Source organism: Stigmatopora argus, chromosome 1, assembly GCF_051989625.1.
Source record: "Stigmatopora argus isolate UIUO_Sarg chromosome 1, RoL_Sarg_1.0, whole genome shotgun sequence".
NCBI classification, from domain to species: Eukaryota; Metazoa; Chordata; class Actinopteri; order Syngnathiformes; family Syngnathidae; genus Stigmatopora; species Stigmatopora argus.
The window spans coordinates 20,848,212-20,870,948 of record NC_135387.1 but is presented as its reverse complement, the minus strand read 5'-3'; the positions used below and the strand labels follow the sequence as shown (position 1 = coordinate 20,870,948).

Below are 22,737 nucleotides of genomic sequence, written 5' to 3'. Positions count from 1 at the left end.
CGTTTGTTTGAAAGAAATACGAGCCAAATTTTGTACTAATGATTGTTTACCTTTTATGAAGGTTCTGTTTATTTGTAATGTTAAAATATGCAACTGGCCATCAGAAAACTAAAGCGTACAGAAAATGACCCTCATTCTGGATTTACGAGTTCACTGGGTCAATCTCTAGATGAATGCAAAATGAACAGATATATTTTCAACCCGTTTTTGCATACAGGTGGGAACTTTTGGGTCACCCCTCCTCCAACAAATGCTATTATATGCATTTCCTCTCTTTAAAGAGAAAGGTTAATGACAAGAGACGGCTGCTAGAAGGTTACACCCAGTTACTTCTATTAAACTTTGCATACAGTAACTTGCCAGGCAGAATTTTTCCCATCATTTATCATATAATCTGTACCAAAAGTGTCAAATGAAGACATTTCTGGAAGACCCTCTCAATATAGTATGTGTATATACTGGTGTGTGAATGCTAGCTTTCAAAAGACTCTGAAGCCCCAGCTTTGAAGAGTTTGTGGAGACTTATCAGGGAATCACAAAAGATCAAATACAGCGGAAAAGGGCTTCAGTAAATCTTTCAAAAACTAATTTGCAGGTTTTTTTCTAATGCATTCGTAGCAGTGTAGTATGTCATGCAATCAAATGACACATTTACATTTCATTACCTACCCTTTTGACTGCTTTGATTAAGCTATTTCTCATTCAAAAGGTAGCCAACACCCACCTTTATTTGGGACAACTGTTTATGGGCAGGTTGCAAAGTCACAGGTCAATTCAAAAGGAGCAGAATTTACATATAAAAACATGTGAATAATCAAGTGCATTGTTGCCATTCAGCACATTCACACGATTCAGGTAACGACCACTCAGCAGCATTTGCATTTGCCAACTTGGTTTTTACAATATTGTATGGTCAGCCCTCATTGAATCTGAAAGACAATCTGTACATCTGTAAACGTTTTTATCTTCGCTCGTTCTCAAGTCACACAAGTCATTCTGAAGACCTCTTGTTGGTTTTGTGTTCAATTGTGCAATTTGGATGCCACCAATCATATCGCTGGCGTTGTCTGTATACAGTGTTACAGTAGTATAACTAACTTGTATCTCAACAAGCGTTTGCATCACAGTAGGAAATGTTTGTGTATGTATGTATGAGGGTTAGAACACAGTGGTGTGGTAAACCAGCAGGAGCAAGATAAGGTTATCCCTGAGGAATGTGACAAATTTTCTATGCCACGCAAACTCCCACATTTACTAAAGTGCAGCCACTTCTAGTCATACAAGTGTCTGCGTGTTGTCTGAATTGGTATCCTCTGTTTAAAATTAAAGTTCATCCAAAATATTATTTCCCAGATTAGTGGTTCCCACCAAACCTATGGAATATCCCCAGAATAATCTTTCCCAATAGCATATATGCAATATATAATAGTGCATGGAACTCACAGCACTTATCACATGGTATCACCATTTAAATGAATAGAAATACCATTTATCTCTCCCTCACCAATTATTACCAAAAGTGTTTTTCATTACTGGTTAACATGCTAAGTGTGATACACTTTGATGGGCAAATGCTTACAAAGCACGCAAATATATGTGCATACAGCATTTACTTTATTTTCAATATGTCAATCACCAGCAGATCATTAATGACACAAAGCCATGTTTGCTATTTAGTCATTGTTCTGCTGCTTCATGAGGCCTAAAACAAACAGTGGACAGGAATATTAATTGTTAGACACTGTAGCAGCTATCATCGCAGTTCATTTTTGTCCCCAGAGGAAGACCTTTTTAGACCGTTCTGACAGTTTTGTTTGTGAATGGCTTTAAAATACAAAGTAATACATTAGATCGCGTCCCGTAACCTAATGTTAACACATTGGTATGTTCTTTTAGTGTAGAAGTGTTATCTATCCAGACGCCTACGTTTAAACCACAGTACTCCCTTTGATGTAGTAGCGGCACCATTGAAGGTCATCCAATGGTCAATTCAATCCAACGATCCATCTATCTACAACAGGGTTGGTGAACAAGTTAGACACAAAGAGCCAAAAATTTAAACTGGGAGAGTGAAAAGCCACACTATACATCACAAGCAGCATAAAAAAATACAATCTGCCAAATTATTTTTAAAATATTAGTTATTATCTGATTTTAATGGGCTCCGATGAATTTGAGTGTGATTTACGAGAGAATAAAAATAAGAGAAACATGAAACGAGGCAAAGAGCAACAGTATAGTATACAACATATGATAAGAAGCAAAGAGCCGCATTAGTTTTGGCAGGGAGCCGCATACGGCTCGAGAGCCACGTGTTCACCACCACTGGTTTAGGGTGTAGTTTGCTTTTCACCTGAAGTCAGCTGGGATATGCTCCAGCACCCTGCGGCCCTGACAAGGACAAGCGCTGTTAATGAATGACTGCTATTACTATTTCACTGTCTGTATGTCTGTCTACTCTATATGGTGCCACTTAGCGTTCAAACGGGATATTGCATTTACAGAAACAAATATGAAACCAACCGCAAGAGCGCAGCCAAAGATCACTGATCCAATGTTTAGACAGAATATTCTGTTGAGTCAGTGCATGTAAAAATAATCTCAGTGTAAAAAGAAAGTTGCCTTCTACTGGTGAGGTCATATAAAATCTATGGATTATCACTCCATGTAAATAGTCATTTTATAAAATCATCATCAGAACTCAGTTGTTAATTGGTCAAGTGGACACTTGCTAAAAATAACAATACGTACTAATAATACATAGCAGCACATGAGGCAATCACTATTTTATTCTAAAAAACAACAACAACACATTACATCCTTAACATAACATCCTTTTCTGATAAGCATGTGACAAAATATAGAAGATATTATTATTGTTATTTTTTTCAAGCATCGACTTCTTTTGCATTTTGAAATGGAGTAGCAACTCGCTTGAATTGTCATCATGTTAAATGTGTTGTTTGGAATTTAAACAATTTGGCATTAGGAAGACTAAAGATGTGCTTCTTATTGATTCAATCATTTATTGTATAATTTATCTATGTATATAATAGAGATGTGTATTTACCCCAAGAGCCCTTTTTTATTTCTTGGATCATGGCTGATAAATTAATTTCGGACTAATATTTACCTGTAGGCTATGAGGTGGGCGGCCCGGCGGCTGAGTGGTTAGCGCGTCGGCCTCAAAGTGGGGGACCTGGGATCAAATCCAGGTCGGTCCACCTGTGTGGAGTTTGCATGTTCTCCCCGGGCCTGCGTGGGTTTTCTCCGGGTACTCTGGTTTCTTCCCACATTCCAAAGACATGCATGGTAGGCTGATTGGACACTCTAAACTGCCCCTAGGTATGAGTGTGAGCATGAATGGTTGTTTGTCTCCTTGTGCCCTGCGATTGGTTGTCCACTCATTCAGGGTGCCCCCCGCCTGAAGTCAGCTGGGATAAGCTCCAGCACCCCCCGCAACCCAAGTGGGGATAAAGCGGTTCAGAAAATGAGATGAGATGAGGCTAGGACAGGGATGGGCAAACCGGTCCTCGAGGGCCGCCGTAGGTGCAGGTTTTCGTTCCAACCGATCCAGCACAGAGATTTTAATCAATGAGATTTCTGCAGAAAGCAAGAAGCACCTGACTGCAATCCGCTGATTGCACTTGTAGGACACCAGATTGGTGAAAAGGTGCCATCTCTATGGGTTGGAACGAAAACCCACACCCACTGCGGCCATTTGTGGAATAGTTTGCCCACCCCTGGGCTAGGAGGTAGCTAGTTGAGGCCATGAGCATTCTTCATCACATTCTTCAAGCTTCTAGTATTAAACACACAGGTGACTGAAATATAAATATAATCCAAACGGGCCACCTTCCTTCAGGATTTCAACATAGACCCTTAGTCAATATTTACATTGTATCAATTAGGGAAGCAGGGATCCAGCCTGCCCTCACTTTTTGCAGCGTTTATCAGCTTCCCCTTCCCAAGGACACCTCCAGACTGGAAAGATGCATGGAGGCTTTTTGTGAGCTCTGGTAAGACGAGAAGGTGGGAGAAACTCAGTCATTCTTTTCTCTCCCCTTCCATTTGCTAAATGAACTGTGAGGGAATCTCCCACATATGGGAAGGGCATACTTGCCTGATATAAACAGTGTTGTGTAATTTGGACAGAGGACAGAAGGCTATCATGTGGAGTCTGTGTATTTCAGGGTTATCTTAGGACCACGACGTGCAGTTGAGGATAACCTTTACAAATAAACTGTATGTAACACGATGCCTAGAGCAGTGCAGTGTGTCTGTTGGATATCAACTCCCAAGAAAAAAAAACAGGTTTAAAAGAGATAGTTTTACCTTTTTCCCCCTATTTAGATCAACATTAGGCTCATTTAGCCTTTCATACAGTTTTTTTTAAAAGTCCTCTTCAAATTTCAGCTACAGTAAATAATTTCAAAACTTTTTTCAACATAAAGTCTTCTGTACTGATCCTAATTTTCTTTCCACGTGTAAATGTAGTTGACTCCAAAGAAAAAAACAGGTTTAAAAATGATAGTTTTACCTTTTTTTCTCCTATTTAGATCAACATTAGGCTCATTTAGCCTTTCATACAGTTATTTTTTTTTTAAAGTCCTCTTCAAATTTCAGCTACAGTAAATAATTTCAAAACTTTTTCCAACATAAAGTCTTCTGTACTGATCCTAATTTTCTTTCCACGTGTAAATGTAGTTGCACAATGTTTTAAATCAGAAACATTTCAATGGCCTTTTATTTAACCCTCAACACCAGGTTTGGTTGCCCTCCTAAGCATTCCCTGACATTTACTATTTTGCTTACAACCCAAAGCCTGATAGTTTTGTGCCAACATTGACCACGATCTTGAACACTTCATATTTTTTTCCATCCTGTCTGAGGCCCCAATTCAACCTGAACCACAATCAAAATGGAAGGATTTATAAACAGTTCAAAGCAGAAAGCTTTCATGCTTCTGCTTCTGAAAAAAAATCGTTTAAATAATTGAGTTTCAAATTTTATTCGTGATTGGTAAATGAATGGCCGAAAAATTGGAAATGATTTTACCTTTGTCTCGCGTTTTTTAGATCAGAAAAAACTTGGCATTTGAAAAGGAAAGCGTAGACTTAGTATATCCATGGTATGCTCATATTTTCTCAGCATTCAAATCCTTTGCACTTTTAGAATTATGCAGTACCCATGCCCTCGACATCAATTGATGCACTTCATGTCTCATCTAGCTTGTCACACTTGACACACGCTTATCGTATGTAAACAGCCGGTACTGCAACAGAGAGGCCAGAGAGGAAGGGAGAAGGAGAGGAACCAAAAATAAAAGCTGCAGACCACGGCAAAGGAATCAAAACACATAACAAGGTCACCGTGGGTAAAAGGGACATACCGTACTGTTCCATTCATGGGGTCTTTTATTACATAACATGGTCCAAGGGGGGACAGTGTTTTACATTTGGCATGTTTCCAAATGGTCTCGTTTTAAAATACACTACAGCAAACACATTTCCTTGTTAGATTTCAGGCCAATTGTAATGTTATCTGTATTTGTTCAAACACAGAAAGCTATCAAAGAGGACAACTTAAACCGTGACAAACAAGCAATGACCAAGTTTTGGCTGCAAAAGTTCTAAAGTCGGAGGCAACCACCATCGCCTACACCTACGAAGCGCTTAAAAGTGCTTTTGTGTTTTTTTTAGAAGTCAGCTGGGGCAAAGACTGACGTGCCGGTAGAGCATTGTGTCACATTTGTGAACCTAAACATGCGCACAGGGAGCAGGACCCGGCTCTGAACTTTCACCTATTTTTTTCAGCTGGCTTGGGAAAACTGTGGGAATTCTGTCTAAACTCTGGCTTTGTGTTGCATTTTTTTTAAAGGGACCCACAAACCAAACATTACATTGATTTAATAAACATTTTTCATTATTTGAAGGGATAATTCTACCATATGTGTAATTTCTGAGAAAAAAAGCAATAGAGTCAACAGTAGGAAAAACATGAGCACCACACAAAATGTTCTTGTATGCGCATATTGACGGTGGTGAGTTGAAAGCGTGTCGTTGAGTTGCCTAGCACCTGGTAACTATATAGGCCGAAACCTTAGCACCTTATCATCTTGCCCTAACAAAGCTAAAGCCATGTAGAGAAGGACCATTTGCTATTATCTCTCAGCAGGCAGATAGCATCATGACAACAACTAACAGGCAAAAATTATCTTTGTTTTAAATTGTACAGGGAATAAGTGCTGGCAGACATAACGCTATTTAAAATGAGTTTATTTATTATTTGTTTCCACTTTGAAACTGCCACTGTAATTATACTCAGAGGCTGAGGTGATAGCAAACCTCATATTTGCTTGACTATGCTATCTTTCAACATATATTGTCATTAGTTTTAACAATCATTAACACATGTACAAGTTTTGTTCTGATGCTCTATTTTTGTGAATCAGCAGTTTCATATAGGTGTCCCAAGACTGCAAAAGGGACACCTTTTAGGATGGTATGTTCTCTCCGAGTTTAGTAAGGACTTCATTTAGGATGTCGAAACTGTAGACCAGGGGTGCTGAAACTCTTTTGCTTAAAGATTTACTTTTCAAGGAGCCAATTTTGCGTGATCTACACTTTTTTTCCCAGGCCGCTGACAAAGGTCAGCAGTTATGTATGCTGATGATATAATGTACCTGATGCCAGCAGGACTCAACATGGTGTAGGCAGGTAGTAATTGTGCTTGGACTCACAATGACGCTGTTTTGCAGCTCAAGTCCCATATATTATTTTACTACAAATCCAATCCTTGGAGCAAATCTTACTGTCATGGGATCTACCAATAGTACCTTAGCGATCGACTGGTAGCTCACGAATGACGTATTGAGCACCCTGCTGTAGACTTATAGGCTTTTTGTGCTCTAAAATTGTCCAGTCTACTTGTACACTCATCCTGGCTCCAGGTCACCTACAAACCTTGGTTGAGGATAAGCAGTAGAAAAATTAGATGTACTATGCATGTTTCTTTTCTTCTTTTATTGATTTATATAACTGAATGTTTTTGTTTCTGATAAAAATCAAGTCAATTGTTGTCCTAAAGAGGAAATATGGACATTGACTTTGTGATTGATATACATTTGAAGCTCCTAAATTTTCTAAAAAATAAAGTTTAAGGACCACGATACTGCAAATATATATATATTTTAAATGGAGGTCTAAATAAAAGATTAAGTAGCAAAACAGATTGTTTCATGTATGTCTTCATGTGTATGTGTGTAAATGAAAACGAATTTAGTTAAGTGCAGGAGATTATTTGAAAATGCACGTTTACACAGATGCGCTTCGGAGACCAACAGTTAATTAAAAAAAAAAGCACAGAAATGGCCCATGAGTCAAGAATATTTGATATTAAAAAATAATTTAAAAAATAAAAAATAACGTGAAAAAAATATATATAATTTTGTCCCTCACTGCCCCTTATGGTGGCTGTCATATAAGCGCAGACCCAGAATCGGTTTACCATCCCCCAGCTGTGTATTCCAAAAAGGGGGCGTGGTGATTATAAGCTGATTGGGGATCAGCCAGTGGACCGAATGTCCTCCTTTCTCTCTTGTTGCAGTTTGACGTCTCCATGACCCAGCCCCCACCCTCGCTGTTTCCCAGCGCTCGGGCTTGTGGCTTGTGTACGATTCTGATTGGTCCGCTTGCTCCTCGTGGGCGGAGCAAAGGCGTGTCTCTGTGTATTGTGATCTCACAATCAGCTGTTTTGTACGTTCCACATACTGATCTGAGGATCAGCTGGAGGCAGCAATAAACAGGAGGACAAACGATAAGGAGAGGCTCGAAAAGCTGCAGATGTTATGATCTGAAACATCGGTGTAAATAGATTACACGAAGCCCTTCTTCTGAGAAGAAAGCCTTTTTATTTTTATACGATGGTACTTTAACTACCTCTCTTAAAGGCTATCTACTAAAGCTATGCTTTAAGAATTTTCCTTCCTACTGTGTGTGATTACGTTTACAACTTGAATATAACACCGCAAAGGCTGGTAAGCATATTTTCGTGGCTTTGTTTTCCACGTCCTCGGTGTTAATCCAGTTATGTAGACGTGTAGATGCCTCAAATGTCACCCGTCATGACTGAAAAATTCCATCGCGTTTCGTCATTTGCTCAGACTAAATCTTTTTACGATTCAAAGAGGTTTTTGTTAAGTATTTTTGCGAGGCCCTGTGCTGGGAAGATGACACCGATCTGTATTGTGCAGCCGCTGCACCAAACGCTCGATGGGGAGTCGACGGCGGATGTTGTGAGCTTTCAATCGGGCGGAAGGCTAACATTAGTATTTTTTATTTTCTATACCTACATTTTTATATCATTTTATTTTTTCTCTCCCCGGCTTCCTTTTCATTTCCGCCAATTCAGATGAATTGACGTCTTGTTGTGAGCTCTGCGTCGCTGAGCCACGACTGTCATTGCTTTGACCCTTCAGCTCGAGAGCTTTACACGGATAATTCATCTGTAACCTGGATACATGACCGACACATTAGTCTGCCGCTTGACGTCGAGTTGTACTCATTTTTCATCGACCGACGCGCTTTCAGCACCTAACATCACGCTAGCGGCATATTCATATTCATAATATTCGATGGTGGACATTTTTTTTATAGGATTAGCGCAGGCACTGTTTTGTCCGGCGTCACGCATAATGTGTCCGAGAATTTTCCTATGTTTGCGCCTGTGACACTCTTTTTTTTTTTTTTTTAGGCTGGGCGACCAGCGCGTGACGTCAGAGCGTCTTGTGTTCATTCTTAGACCACGCCCATAAACCAGGCCCAGCCCCCTTTATGCAAAATCTCCACTTTTTGTTTCAAAAACAAGATTTGTTGGTAAAGTCGCCGTGCAGGTGTAATTTATTTTATTTCTTTATTTTTTTTTTTAATTACATTTGTCAAAAAATATAAGTGCTCCACAAGTTTCCTAGCTACAGAGCAGAGAAAATCTATGCTCGAGGAGCGAATGACATATTTTAGGGCGCAAATGGGCAAGGATATTGAAGGCATTGACAAAAAATGTATTGTGTGAATTTATTATTATTATAGTAATTAACCCTATCAGGGCCAGTGATCACTACAGTGGACAGCAATTCAAAAGTTACACCTTTTAACCCTTTATAGTACAATTGACTATGGTCATTAAAAAACGGAAATGTAAATCATCATTATTGTACTTTTATATAATATATATGTCATTATAAATAAAGTATGTTTAGTTCATTTAAACAGAGAGAACTTGCTGCGAATGCTTGACTCTCAGTATACAATGGATTGTCGTCATAGGCAGCCAATGAGTTAAATGAACGCCCTGCAGGGATTAAAAAAGTCATAATTTATGCTTGAAATAATTATAATAAGACGAATTTAATATAATTACTAAATAATAAAGTACTGCATTGTTTTATGAGTAAACAAATGTAGTGAGTTCTTTTTAGATATTAGCTGTCATTTTTTGCTGAAAGTTGTGAACAAAAATGTGAGCTGTTCAATGATAAAAGGTGACTGAAAAGTCTCTTCAATGTAGGTCGCAGGATGGCAGGTGAACAAATAGATAGTTAAGCAGTTTAAAACATACCAAAACTAGCATCTAATAATGACAACAGTAACTCCTCTGTAAGGTCGTAGGCTTTAACTCCAGAAAAGGATATTGCAAATGAAAATGAAAAAAAAACAAGTTTTATTGGTATCCCAAACTAGGCCCCTGTTTATAACATTTATGCAGAGGAGCCCTGATCACTATTTGTTTGCATACTGCGAGTGCTTGAGGCTTCAGTGTCTATCCAATGTTTACAACAGACATGATGCATTGCTTTTGAGATAAATAAGTAAATATAATTCTAATCTGTATTCCTCATTGGATTAGGTGTTCTTTTGTTCAGTAGTTCATCGTTACTACTATTGTGTTCTCCAAATAAGGACTGGGCGTCATACTTCATGGACATGTATCCGCATGTCATGTGTCAGCAGACATAATGAACCTCACTTGAACACCATTACATAATTGTCACTTTTTATGTTAGACCTTGTCCTATACCTCAGTTGTATGTTTGTCTAATTTCGACATTGTTTCTTGCACTACCATTACCAATTTTTAAAAACTGCCCATGTAAAAATACGGAAAAAAGCATTATATTGTTTGGATAAAAATGTGTATTGGCAGTGAAGGATTTTTTTAAACAACTTTTCAATACCATAATCTATTTGCTCTCTTTCAGGCCTTTGTTCCAAACCAAGTGAAACCTTACATTTTGCACTACTGAAGCCCACCCTCCACTTGTCAAAAACCAAGCTCAAGCAAGGGCAGAGAAAAGCAAAGTCGAATAATAATAATAATCATAGTAATAATACTTAGTCCTACCTTAGAACGAAAACTTTTCAAAGGCAGCTACAGCTTTTTTTGGGCTACAAGTCTTCAAATCTTAAGGCCAAGTCGTCATGTTTAAACGTCTGAGCAACTTACTTTTTGGGGAGGTGGAAGAAGTGGCAGCCGAGCTCAAGGGACCCAATCCCTGCGTGACCGAGGCGGACGAGGAAGGATGGATGCTAGTCAACCTTCCCGGTGAGTTTCACCTGTACTTTGACTTGATAATATCTTTTGGTAAATTAAATAGCAACAATGTAAAGATGTTACAAAAATAAATATATGAAAATTTCAAATGAGGTTTAAAGAGTAAGTGCAAGTGCTGTCCCCACTTCCATAAACATAATGTTGTGAAGTGAAGGGTATGATGGGGTGTAGACCAAAATTGATCAAATATAGGTCAAGAGGACTGACATTCCTGAGTTGTTTTAGCCAGACATAGAAAACAGGACCAAGTAAATTGTTAAAGAAGCGTGGCTTTAGAAGTCATCAATCAAAGGACAAAAAAAAAAATAGGAGAAACAGTCAAAACCCAAGAGGGTCAACACAACTAATGTGACTCTTTTATGTTTTGTGTCTCCTTGCCCTTTCTCCCCCATCCCCACCAATTTTTGTATACACCCTCACATCCCCTACACTGGTATGCGTGCACGTGTGTATGTGATGGTCATAAAATGATCCCTACCTCCTGCATGACATTTTAAAAATCTACCACATTTGCATCAACACTGTCCACCTCCACCTCATTGGCGTTTCCGACCCTGATCTGCCGTGTGCCACGCATTCAGATGAATCTGGTTGCGTGATGCCGGCTGACCATGAGACACAGGCCCAACTTATTATTGCAAGTCCATTTCCAGACAGTAAAGAACCAAACCTTGAAGATGCTCATGTACGGACTGAATGCCAAACTAATATCACACGCCCACCAAACAAGCGCCGGAGAACACGTAACGGCCGGGTGCATGTGGCAGTAATATCGCCAGACCCCGTGGCGACATTGTCAAGACGGACCAGACTATCCACAGCCTCCTCCGCCCAGTCAACTTCCCCTGCTGGGAGCGAGTGTGGGGGCAGCGGGGGCAGCAGTAGGGCAGGCTCAGAGAGAGGCTGCATGGATGAGAGCTGGTTTGTCACCCCTCCCCCATGTTTCACTGCAGAGGGTGCTACAGCGGAGGCGAGCCCGATGGAGGACCTGCTCATCGAGCACCCCAGCATGTCCGTTTATGTTTCGCCTAGCAACCTGTCCATGGTCTCTAACAGCAACCTCTCCGTGGTGGGTGAGGAAAGCATTGTGAGCATGGCCAGTAGTAGTGTGAGGTGAGAAACATAACACATTTTTTGTACCCCCAAAGCCCCCCTTATGATGAGTATCTCAGCAACTAGTTTGTTTTGTCTTACTTCCCGCAGCAGAGTGGCTGAGCCAACTGCTGCCACCCACACTCCTGGGCCATTCAGGGTGAGTTTTGGACCTTATGTCCAACCTAAGGTCGCCCAAGTGGCCAGAGTCCAACGTAGCAAAGCTCGCATGGAGAGGCGTCAATTGAGCCGCAACCGCATCCAACGCCAAAACCGCAGCAGGGAGCAGATTCCTCGCCACGCCAGTCATGCTAGAAACACCTTCCTGCATCAGCCCAGCAAGCGTAACTTCTGCCACTAGACCCCCGAGACCCTCTGAGGGCATTTGAAGAGCATAATCAACTTCATACGTATTTAGTGCATTCTTTTTGCTCCTTTCTGTCTCATTGAGGTTTTAGTACATTATATTCTCACTGTTATGCCCATAAGCACTCAGAGTAGTTCTACTAAATATGACTTAACTATACCTGCTGCAATGTCCAGACAAAAATGATTCGGAAAAAAAAGGTTTTGTTTTTTTCATCTTCTCTTAAACTTCTTATAACCGTGTTTTACTGAACCATTACCAAATATATCATTTGACTAAATTGCGATATACGGAATAACTTAATGGCAGTGATTTTAATTTAATTACTCTTCACTGACTGAACAGAAAATAGTGGGAACTTTGCATGACTGCGACAACACTGAACTTTATTTGCAAAAAAATTAGCTCATTATTTCTTCAGTTTTTTGTTAATATATCAACGATTTTTTTTCTTGTCGATAAACAAATGGACGCGTATACCATGTGTGACGATTGTGAGATGAAAAGCACAAAACCAATTGTGTTTGCAACACGGGAACTTAGAATTGTGTGATTTCTCACATCTTGGAGATAAAGTTAGCAAGTAGAACCTTCTTTAAAACTGAGAGCGAACCAGACTAAAGATTAAATGACACAACACATCCACTTTGATTAAGAAGAATAGCTCAACGGAAAAAGAAGGGACCCACAAAAGCGGGCTTTTCTTTTTAAATTGGTTATCAAAGTGCATCCAGGATTACCGTGAGCAGTTTCTTCTAAAGGTACAGGAATACAAGCAGAATCATCAAAAACAGGCTCTACATTTGGGTAACATTATATGATAGGGTTACAGTAAATGTATAGATCCATATTAATGGGATAACTTTATTTAGTTTTGTTTAACAGTCTCTGCAGTGCTCTGCTAATAACAAATCTGTTCAAGAAGAGAAGGTATATAAATATTCAAACTTCGTCAGATAGCAAACAATATTACAATGTGTGATCTGCCAGATGAAGCAATGTGCCCAGTACACACCAGCCACTGTTTGTACTGTGATTCTTAGTTTTTTTTTGTTCGTTTTTTTTTACCTCCGCTGTTTTCATCCAAAAAAAGAAGAAGAAAAAACGCAGTTCCATCGTTTATTTTATCCCACGTGTCACATTTACCTATTGGAAGTTCAGTTCTGATATGTATAAAACAACAATAGTAAACTATGGTGCTGAATAGTAAACACATGTTTGTATATTATTGGAGACATGGATGTATGTTTGCACTGTCATCCATTTTTGTGAGTCAAAAAGTTTTAGTGGTGTGCTGTGTGCTTGTGTTTTTCTTTTGTGATCGTTTCCATTTGCCTCCCAAGAAAACATTCATTATGCTACTCCTTAGATATTCTTGTAAATGTTCTAAAAACAATTCATAGTGCTCTGTTAGATGTCAAAACGCCTCAAGACCTGAGTCCACAATGTTTTGGTTCAATGGGTTTTAAGGTGAATATTCCCTCTGCATCACTTTGGTGCTCTCTCACAAAATGGATAAGCAAAAAAAGCAAAGTTTGTCCCATTTTGAGTCACATTTTCTAAGGAGTGCACAGAAAATCATACAAAGCTTAGAGTTGATGTGTCATAGGTTCATCATGCCTCCCACAAGGTTCACTTGAACTCTTGTGAGGACAGTGACGTGGTTGTAATGCAATCCAAGCTGCTATTTCTAAAGAATTAGTTGGTAAGCGGTGATGCATTCACATTCTCTGGAAACGGGATGAGTAATAATCTTTCCAAGTAGTTATCTTTTTCTTTTGAATTCAATATTTTTTTTCTCTCCAAGTAATCTCCAAAATATTAATTTATTTCTACCCCCTTTGTTTATTCTAGTTAAATTGTGAAGGGTAAACATGAAAGGGTATGCTCAACTGAATTTTTGATCTTCAGATCTATAAATGGGAGAGTGCGGGTGGGTGTGCATGCTTGCAAAGATTGAGCTGTGTGTCAGCAAAATTATTGTGTTTATTTTTACTTCCATCCACGCCTGTGTCATTTAGGGAAATGTATTATCAGTGTGTTGTGGGTAAGCATCGGAAATTGTGCGTCTAGAGAAAAAGACATTGTGTTGAGGGAGTGGATATACCGTGTGTTAAACACCTGTGCTGAAAGCGTGTGGACAGGTAAATGATTAGGCAGGAGACAGTTTATATTTAAAGAAAGCAAATTATGTTTATGTATAAAAATCATAACAATCTGCTTGTATTTTCTTGTATAGTAGTTAGAGCTAGGATGTTTAAATGAAAAACACTGAATGTCTGGGGGGTATGTGAAGTTTATGCTGTCCCCTGAAAAGATGGCAGCTTACCAACACCTGGGCTTTGGCTCATGTTACATCTCAAGAACTACACACCTCCCCGTGAAATGAAATATTTAGACACATAAAATGTGGTGTATCTGATATTTATGGTGATTGTGCCTTTCACTACTGCATGGTTTTTGTGATTTTTTTCCATCCCGAATGTGGACACTTGTTCACAGACAGGCAAAACCTATGCAAAATGAACTGATGGGTATTCCAGCATCCATTCAGAAAACAGGTATCCACCAACAAAACCACACTCGAAACAACACAATAAATTCTCAGGTTAACGCCTGAATCTCGTGTCATTATTCTTGCGTTGGACGCAGTGTTAGGTGAGTGCAATGTGGAAGAAAATAAGAAAAAGCTTTTTTTTTTTTTTTTTTACATACATTTACAATTAAAATAAAGAAAATTTACGCAGATACATTGCCTCATACACACGCAAAGTACCTATTTTTCCTCTGCGTTTAACTCATTCACTACCAAAGAACCTAACCCATTGCCTTTTTAAAAAAAATTCTAAACAGTTGTTTCCATCTGTAAACATCTATAAAGCCTAAGAATCATGTACAGCTCATTTGCAAAGGCACAGTGTTGTTTAGACCAAAAATTTGAGAATATCACTATATATTTATGTTTTGTTTTTCATGGCTTTTTAAACGTAGGAAATAATCTTGGACAAAGCTCAAAAGATTTGAGGATTTTACTATGTTTTTTTGGTATTTTTCACGACTTTTTAAATGCAGGAAATAATGTTAGATAGACAAAGCTCAAATATTTGAGGATATCACTATGTTAATGTTGTATTTTTTATCACTTTTCAATGCATAAAATGATAAGTATATTACAGTAATAATATTAAATATTGTGATATGGGTGACCTTTTTAATATCATTTAATTTAAGTAGAATATAATACAGTTGCAAGGCTTCACTTTTGGAAAGAGGGCTTGATGTGTTCTAATTTATAGGACCCAATCCATAGGTCTTATTCCATTTTCCATATGTAGTTGGGAAAGGCTCCAGCACCCCCTGCGACCATTGTGAGGGTGAATTTGAAAACACTGCTTTATACTGAACAAATAGCTCTATTGGTAAGGTTACAGGGTTATGAACCATTGTTTTAAAATGTATAGAATGAATGCCTTGACAAATCCTTGTTAACCAAATGGTTGAAAGGGCACCAAAGTAGAGTCGTCGACTGCCATTGACAGCAATAGACGGCCAATTCATTTGAAATAGGAGGGTTGGCTGTGAGGGATTTGGTGTTAGTGCCATTGACGGGAGTAAACGTCCGATACTATTGAACTTTTTTAAAAAGCAATTAAATGCAAAGGGTTGAGGTTGAGGTTGAGGTTGAGGTTGAGGTTGAGGTGGGCGGGGGGCAGGAGGAAGAGGAGAAGAATGCGAGGAAGAAGCCGACTGCAACAGCACATGTACATCGAGCAGGTAACCACGATCAACTCGGATTACAAATCTGCGCTGCCTGCCTAATTTGTTCTTTTCGGAAGATGGACGATTTTTAAATCATGGTCATGTTTAAATAGCAGAACAATTGGCACTAAGAAATTGGACACCTGCTAGCCTCGTCACCACATAGTCGTCTGAAGTAAGTATGACTGACTAGCGCTACTTAGTATACTTAGGCTGTCTCTTTGGTGGACATACGAGAGTATATGAAATGATGTTGTTGTAGTACTCCTTCAATACCGATGGCTGGTTCTGTATCAATACTACTAATAATATTGGTTGGACACATTCCAGTACGAGTACGAGCTCTCTTCAATTCTGCCCTTGCAATCCATACTGCAGCCGCCAAATGTTTTAAACCATAAAAACATTATATTGTTTTTTTTTTACTCCTCCAAATGGTATTTAAATGAAAATATGATTGTGCTGTTCTCGGGCCTACCTCTGATTTACCAGAATTAGCCAGGACTTGTTAGCTAGCTTTTGCATGGAACGCACCGAACCTGCTTTACAGGTTATGTTCATACGTACCTTGACTATATGTTGCGCTATTTGGTTGTTCATTATAGGTGAATGTAGTGTTATAGCTACGTGGCCAGTTTGTCTAGACGCGTTCATTTTAAAGGGAGCGATCGAGACAACGAAATGACGCACGTTTCTTAATGTTCTGCAGGTTCCTCTTAGCCCAGATTTATAAGTGCGCCATCGTAGGAGCAACTCACTGGTTTCCCAACAAAATTGGGCCCCTAAAAATGTCCAGTTAGATGGTAAATTTCCTCAAATTAACAGCAGAGGAAATATTTTTCAGTTGGGACCTAAAGGAGTCTTCGAAGGATGATGGCTTTGGTTCTTGATTTTTATTTTACAGGATAGTACGGACTAAGAGGAACAGCCATGCACAATACATCCCCGGAATTAGTGTCAGGGAACCCTGACAAATTTGTGGTGGCGAAAGATGTGACTCCAGAGACGACACTGGGCAGTGCCTATTCGCCCGTGGATTACATGAGCATCACCAGCTTTCCCAGGTTGCCAGAGGACGAGGTGATGCAAGGGGATAGTACGTTCAAATCTCGCAAGGATGATTACGTCTTGGGTGAGCCAGAGTCAGGTGAGGAATACCGCGCCACTTAATTTCTCCTTTGGAGACCTTCATACAGGATGTTTTGAACTCAATTAGCGTGTTGCATGCGTTAAAGCGCTGGAGAAAAAGAGTGTTGGTTATAAATCTCCTTTTATATTTTCATATCCTAGAACCTAGTGGGTTTTTGCAATCTGCTCGTCTTCAGCGTCTTCCATCTTCTGCATCTGACTTAGCCTACCAAGATGGCGTGTCCTTAAGGGAGACAACAACAGACCCTTTTACGCAAGATTGCGCTTGCCAGCGGGATGGACTGAAAGTTATCATCACAGCAGGTCTTACCTTTGCCACGGGAGTCACCGTTGCACTTATCATGCAGATCTACTTTGGAGACCCTCAGGTAGGAACTGACATTAATTGATTTTATCAATCATTACCTGACGAGTAATGTCGACAAATTTACACCTTCTGACGACAACCTAATTTTCCGTGGTAGGTCTTTCACCAAGGAGCGGTGGTGACAGATGTGGCTCGGTGTACGTCCCTCGGGTTTGACGTTTTGGGGAGGCAAGGGTCCAGTGTGGATGCTGCCATCGCTGCAGCACTCTGTTTGGGCATTGTACACCCTCACACCTCTGGTTTGGGAGGGTGAGTTGTTTGGGGAAAAGCATTCTAATGGCAACATGTATATAATAAGATGTCTGTGTGATTTATTTAGAGGGGGAGTTATGTTGGTGCACGATATCCGGAAAAATGAGACGAGGGTCATTGACTTCAGTGAAACGGCGCCGTCTGCCATTCGGGAAGAGTTACTCCAAACAAACCTTGATTTCAACGTGAGGAATTTTATCCCAGTTAGCTGTTAGGAACGCCCTGCCTCTAGTTGCTTAGCAGTTACTACATTGAACAGCTACTAAAAAGTAACTTTTTTTACTGCATGAAGAATAACTAAAAAAAATCCCCCAAAAATCTAATTCATGCATCAGAGGGTTTTAATGACTTGTTTCATGTGCCTTTCAGCCCGGTTTGCTCGTTGGAGTACCAGGAATGCTCAGTGGAATCCATCAAGCACACCAACTTTATGGGAGGTATGCAATAACACATTTTAATTTAATTGTGAATTGTTTTTGATTGTTTTAATATCATTTGCAAAAAAACCTAGATTAGACTATTTTAAGGATTGGATCATGTTTCTCTTAATTAATAGGTAATCTGCATGTGTCATTAGAAATATTTTTTTTTACTGCCATGATCAGCATTTGTAACCATGGACCATGCATTGTAGTGAACACTAAATACAGCAGATTAATGAGCTGTTGGTTAGCACCACACGGGGGTTCCTGACCTCCTTTACTCAAAGAACATTTATACATGACAAATTGGTGAAGTAGTTTTAAACTTTTTAAACCTTGGATGACAAAGGCAGCCTTTAATGACATGTAATTTTCCCAGACTAGCTTGGAAGGATGTGGTTACTGTGGCAGCAGATTTGGCTAGAGATGGATTTAATGTCACTCATGAGTTAGGTAAGTAATAATATTGGGGACTTGTGATTGTCACTATTGAAATCTGTTGTGATTTTTTTTTGTATTCCTAGCTGAAGCACTTGCTAAAATTCAGAAGCAGAACATTTCAGATGCTTTTCGGGATCTGTTCCTCCCTAATGGCCAGGCTCCCCTCTTTGGGCTGTTGAGCAGACGCCTGGATTTGGCCAGTATCTTGTATGCTGTTGCAGAGAAGGGGATATCAGAGTTCTACAGTGGAAACCTGACACAGGAAATTGTCTCTGCGGTAAACATTTCACCCATCCCCAGATATGATTATACGTTACAGTCTATTCATTCCAAACACTCTTCCTCAGCATTTGTACCGTTGCATAAAATACTTGGTACTCATATGTGTATTAGGGATTTAACAATTCATTGTGCCATCGGTTTGATTTGTATTATGATCCATCGGTACATATTTGCTTCACAGTGATATGAGTTTATTTAGAGCGAATGTAAGTAATTCAGTGGGTTGTGTGAAATGCTTTTTAATAAGGAAATCAGCACACTTTAATATTGTACTTTATTGAACTCATTAATGACATACTGGCAATTACCACTGAGGGATAGCATAATACAGTTATGCAGACAAACAAATTTTACTCAACTGGTGTTAAGTTATTGTCATTGTTTTCCAAAAATAAAGACTGGGCATCTGAGAGTATTGTTAAATGTAGCATGTCTAGATGTGTTGGTGCGCCATTCGGTGTCTTTAAGAAATAATGATTCATTGAAAAAAGATAAAAATGTAAGACCGCCTCATACAGTAAATGGTATTCCCTATTAAGGCTGTCTATGGCTCCTATCAGACATCAGCAGTGTGCTTGCAGTCTCAAAAGCAAGGTACACTAATGTGGTTGTTTTAAATATACAATGTAATTTTGTTTGTTTTAGGTGTAGGTCTAGTTTAACAGCACACAAACTGGGATTGGCTAGAACCCTTTTACTCCTAATATTTTGTTAACTATGCCAAACTGTTTCTTGTTGTGGAGTGAGAGCCATGTTGAATCTAATACCACAACAGATCGTTCATATCACAGTTTGTTTGTTTTTTTTAATCAAAATTCAGAGCAAACATTTATTCGAATAACTGCTTGAATTTAAGTCATAACTCAACACTGGACGATTGAATGATTCTGTTGTCCTCATTTCTGAAGGTGCGTGTAAACAATGGCGTCCTCACTGAAGATGACTTGGGTAACTACAGCACAGTCCTGCAGCAAGCAGCCAATATCAACTATCAGGGTGAATACTCATTTCCTTCCCCATTTACTTTCTTAATTTTTGCCACTCATTTTTATGACAGAAGCAAAAGAAATGACATAAGTTGTCTTTGGGTGTATAATGGAGGACACCATGTGATGGCGACTCCAGCTCCTCATGCAGGTATTGGGTTGATCGCAGCCCTCAACATTCTCGAAGGTTACAACATCACCAAGCACGTGCCCAAGAAGAACATCTATCACAGGACTGCAGAGGTAGTATTGTGACCTTTCACTATATCTTGTCTAAAATAAAATACAGTACAGCACAGCATAGTCATTCATCGCTCGTTGTTTCCAGTCTGTGAAAATAGCTCTGGCCCTTGCAAGTGGGCTAGGAGACCCCATATTTGACACTTCAATCTCTGAGATGGTCAGCAAGATGATGAGGTAGGCGTGGTATTCAAATGTCACATTTTCTGTGAGGCTTGTTAATTAAAGCTTCACGTGTCTGATCTCTAAGCAAACAACAGGCATCCTTGCTTCGCCAAATGATCAATGACTCTCAAGCCTTTCCTGCCAGCCACTACACCCCCTTGTTTGGTTTGGAGGATGATGCAGTAGCTGCTCAGGTTATAGTCATGGGCCCAGATGACCACATTGTTTCAGTTGTAAGGTGGGTTTCCTCATTTTGTTTGTTTTTAGTTCTAGATACCGCATTTGGTTTTACTTTAGTGTTCTTTTTATCAACTTTTGGAAGATAATGGGGTTAAAAATTCAAATCCCCAGATGTTTTACTTAATTGATCTAATGCAATACATTAACAAACAGCATAGATATCAAACTTTATCCCAGGTCAGACTTATTTTGTGGGGGACGTGGAGATTGATCAAAGGGACCTATTAAGTAAAAACAGTCGCAGACTAAATCCTATTTTCTTCTCTTAGTTCCCTAAATAAACCATTTGGCAGCCGGATTGTGACTCCTTCTGGAATCCTTTTGAACAGCCAAATAATGGCCTTCTCTTGGCCTAATAAAACCCAAACCTCTACACCTAACCCTGTAAGTATGCATGTGCATGTTTGTATTTTATGATGTCAGATGATGGTTCATTATCCTCTTCGGTAACGTGGTTGATGTCATTAGTATAACAGCCTTCAACCTGGGAAGAGACCACTGTCGTTCTTGATGCCCACTGCAGTGAGGCCATCCAACGGACTGTGCGGTACATATATTGCAGTTGGATCCTCAAATGGGGCAAAATCCCTAAGCGGCCTCACTCAGGTGATAAGCTTCGAAGTCAAGTGCAACATTTTTGCAAGGAGTTTTAGTATTTTAAAACATTCAGGAGCCTTCTGATTTGTTTTTTTGCAATAATTGTACTTTTATTCATTTACTGCCATTGTTGTTTTATCTTTCACAGGTGCTGTTGAATATTTTGTCCTCACGTGAAAACATGAGTGACAGTTTAGCATTTGGTAGGCTCCATCCACAGCTGGAGCCGGACACCCTACTAGTAGATGGTAAGCTTTTTTTGTCATTCCTCAATAATTGAACAAAATTGCGATACATTTTTTTTCTCAAACATCACTTTAGTTATGTCGACGTCATTTGATACACTATTCATTTGCACGATTGCTGTTTAAAACATTATTTCTGAAAATAATCTCAGGCTTCCAATCCCCTATCCTTTTTACAGCTGAATTTCTCGAAGAAGATGTTGAGCTGCTGGAAGCTAAAGGACACAAGATTGAGAGGATAAATGTTTTATCTTTGGTTGAGGGCACTCGGAGAACAAATGACCTTATCATTGGTGTAGCAGACCCCCGCAGTGCTGACGCCTCAGCCCTCATAATGTCCAGGAAATAGGCGTTTTGCTAAAACACTCCTGCTGTCTTATTTGTACACTGAACAAATTGACTCGCGTGGCATTGTTTCATGTCAAACCCAAGTAGTTGATTTTTCCCCCTACTGTTTGGACAGATGATTTTAAGCAGGAATCAAACAGACCCTTGTTGGCCTGCCTGCCACAAGTTGGGCATACACCCATCTATTTTTAGTCACAATCAAAAATATTAAACATGAATTGAAGCAGTAGATTAAAAAAAGACAGATTATTGGCATTAAATTAATGTTTTAAATGGGGGTAGATGCTTGTCAGTAAATAAAAGGCAAATTCTATTTATGAAAGCAGGTTTTGCAGATAAACACTAACTAGCGTGGACTTTGTCACACATCTATGCCTAGTCAACAAACTTCTACTTTCTTTGGTCTGATTAGGGTTTGCGGATCAAGAAATGTAGACACCAAGATAAGGCATTGCCTCAACTCAACTAAATGAGCATGGAATACTCCTTACCTTGAGCCAATCTCACTCACAATTCATTTGAATGCAAACCTAATTACAGGTGAACATCATTTCTTCCCTACACAATGGCATTCCCCAGTATCTGCAATAAATAAATACTACGAGCAAAATACAGTTATTCATTAAAATTCTGGGCATTTGATATAATCTTAAACTGCAGAAACTGCGGTTTTGCACGCGACAAGTTTTGTGGATAGGCTTTGAAACAGCTATAACTTATGCTGACAAAACATTGCTGCTTACTATGTGCACTTTAGTTTATATACTGTGCAGTTTTGGTTAAGTACTGTCTGACTCACTGATAATAGTGACTTTAACAATGTAATTAATGCAAGTTTCTCTATGTACTTTGGATGTACAGTCATCCCTTCCATGCATTCAACCATTTTTTCATTAATATTTTAAGTTTTTGGTTGTATGTTTCATTTATTTATACTTTGAATATCTTGTGTGCACTGGTGATAGTCTTACATTTTTCAGTATGTCTTTGGTGCAACGGCAACACCATATAATAAAATGATTACATATTATTGACTTTAAATAAATAAAATTGGAAAAAAAAACACCCTGCTGATAAAATATTACTTGACATTCAATTAATTGCATGTGTCGATGAAGACATTATCCAAAACTTTTTGTACAATGTTTTATATATTGACACATTGGTATTAGTA

At 39.1% G+C, this 22,737-nt stretch overlaps 3 protein-coding genes across 11 annotated transcripts in view; all 3 read left to right on the top strand.

The window, feature by feature from the left end:
- samhd1 (SAM domain and HD domain 1) overlaps positions 1 to 7,021 on the top strand; it is a 33,523-nt gene extending 26,502 nt beyond the window's left edge. The window contains exon 17 of the mRNA XM_077608345.1: positions 5,565 to 7,021. Within this exon, the coding sequence (XP_077464471.1) occupies positions 5,565 to 5,636 (72 nt within the window). The 3' untranslated portion in view covers positions 5,637 to 7,021. The remainder of the gene's footprint in view (positions 1 to 5,564) is intronic.
- tp53inp2b (tumor protein p53 inducible nuclear protein 2b) lies at positions 3,710 to 14,691 on the top strand. Of its 6 annotated transcripts, none has more exons than XM_077608350.1 (5): positions 7,751 to 8,038; positions 8,755 to 8,876; positions 10,259 to 10,602; positions 11,193 to 11,724; positions 11,815 to 14,691. In XM_077608350.1, exons 3-5 carry the CDS (start codon positions 10,479 to 10,481, stop codon positions 12,062 to 12,064), a joined length of 906 nt encoding a protein of 301 aa, XP_077464476.1. In that variant the 5' UTR covers positions 7,751 to 8,038; positions 8,755 to 8,876; positions 10,259 to 10,478; the 3' UTR covers positions 12,065 to 14,691. The 6 variants fall into 6 exon arrangements, with proteins under 6 accessions (XP_077464477.1, XP_077464476.1, XP_077464475.1 ...); XM_077608349.1 differs by having other exon boundaries at positions 8,755 to 8,893; XM_077608351.1 differs by lacking the exons at positions 7,751 to 8,038; positions 8,755 to 8,876 and adding an exon at positions 3,710 to 4,032.
- A 1,052-nt stretch (positions 14,692 to 15,743) lies between these two features.
- On the top strand, positions 15,744 to 22,628 carry ggt7 (gamma-glutamyltransferase 7). Of its 4 annotated transcripts, none has more exons than XM_077608340.1 (17): positions 15,773 to 15,844; positions 16,539 to 16,632; positions 16,734 to 16,976; positions 17,183 to 17,346; positions 17,443 to 17,594; positions 17,665 to 17,782; positions 17,967 to 18,034; positions 18,399 to 18,472; positions 18,544 to 18,737; positions 19,651 to 19,738; positions 19,844 to 19,971; positions 20,057 to 20,145; positions 20,219 to 20,371; positions 20,643 to 20,757; positions 20,842 to 20,979; positions 21,119 to 21,218; positions 21,395 to 22,628. In XM_077608340.1, exons 3-17 carry the CDS (start codon positions 16,760 to 16,762, stop codon positions 21,562 to 21,564), a joined length of 1,968 nt encoding a protein of 655 aa, XP_077464466.1. In that variant the 5' UTR covers positions 15,773 to 15,844; positions 16,539 to 16,632; positions 16,734 to 16,759; the 3' UTR covers positions 21,565 to 22,628. The 4 variants fall into 4 exon arrangements, with proteins under 4 accessions (XP_077464465.1, XP_077464466.1, XP_077464462.1 ...); XM_077608336.1 differs by having other exon boundaries at positions 17,120 to 17,346; XM_077608337.1 differs by lacking the exon at positions 15,773 to 15,844 and adding an exon at positions 16,049 to 16,379 and having other exon boundaries at positions 17,120 to 17,346.
- Positions 22,629 to 22,737: the final 109 nt, after the last annotated feature.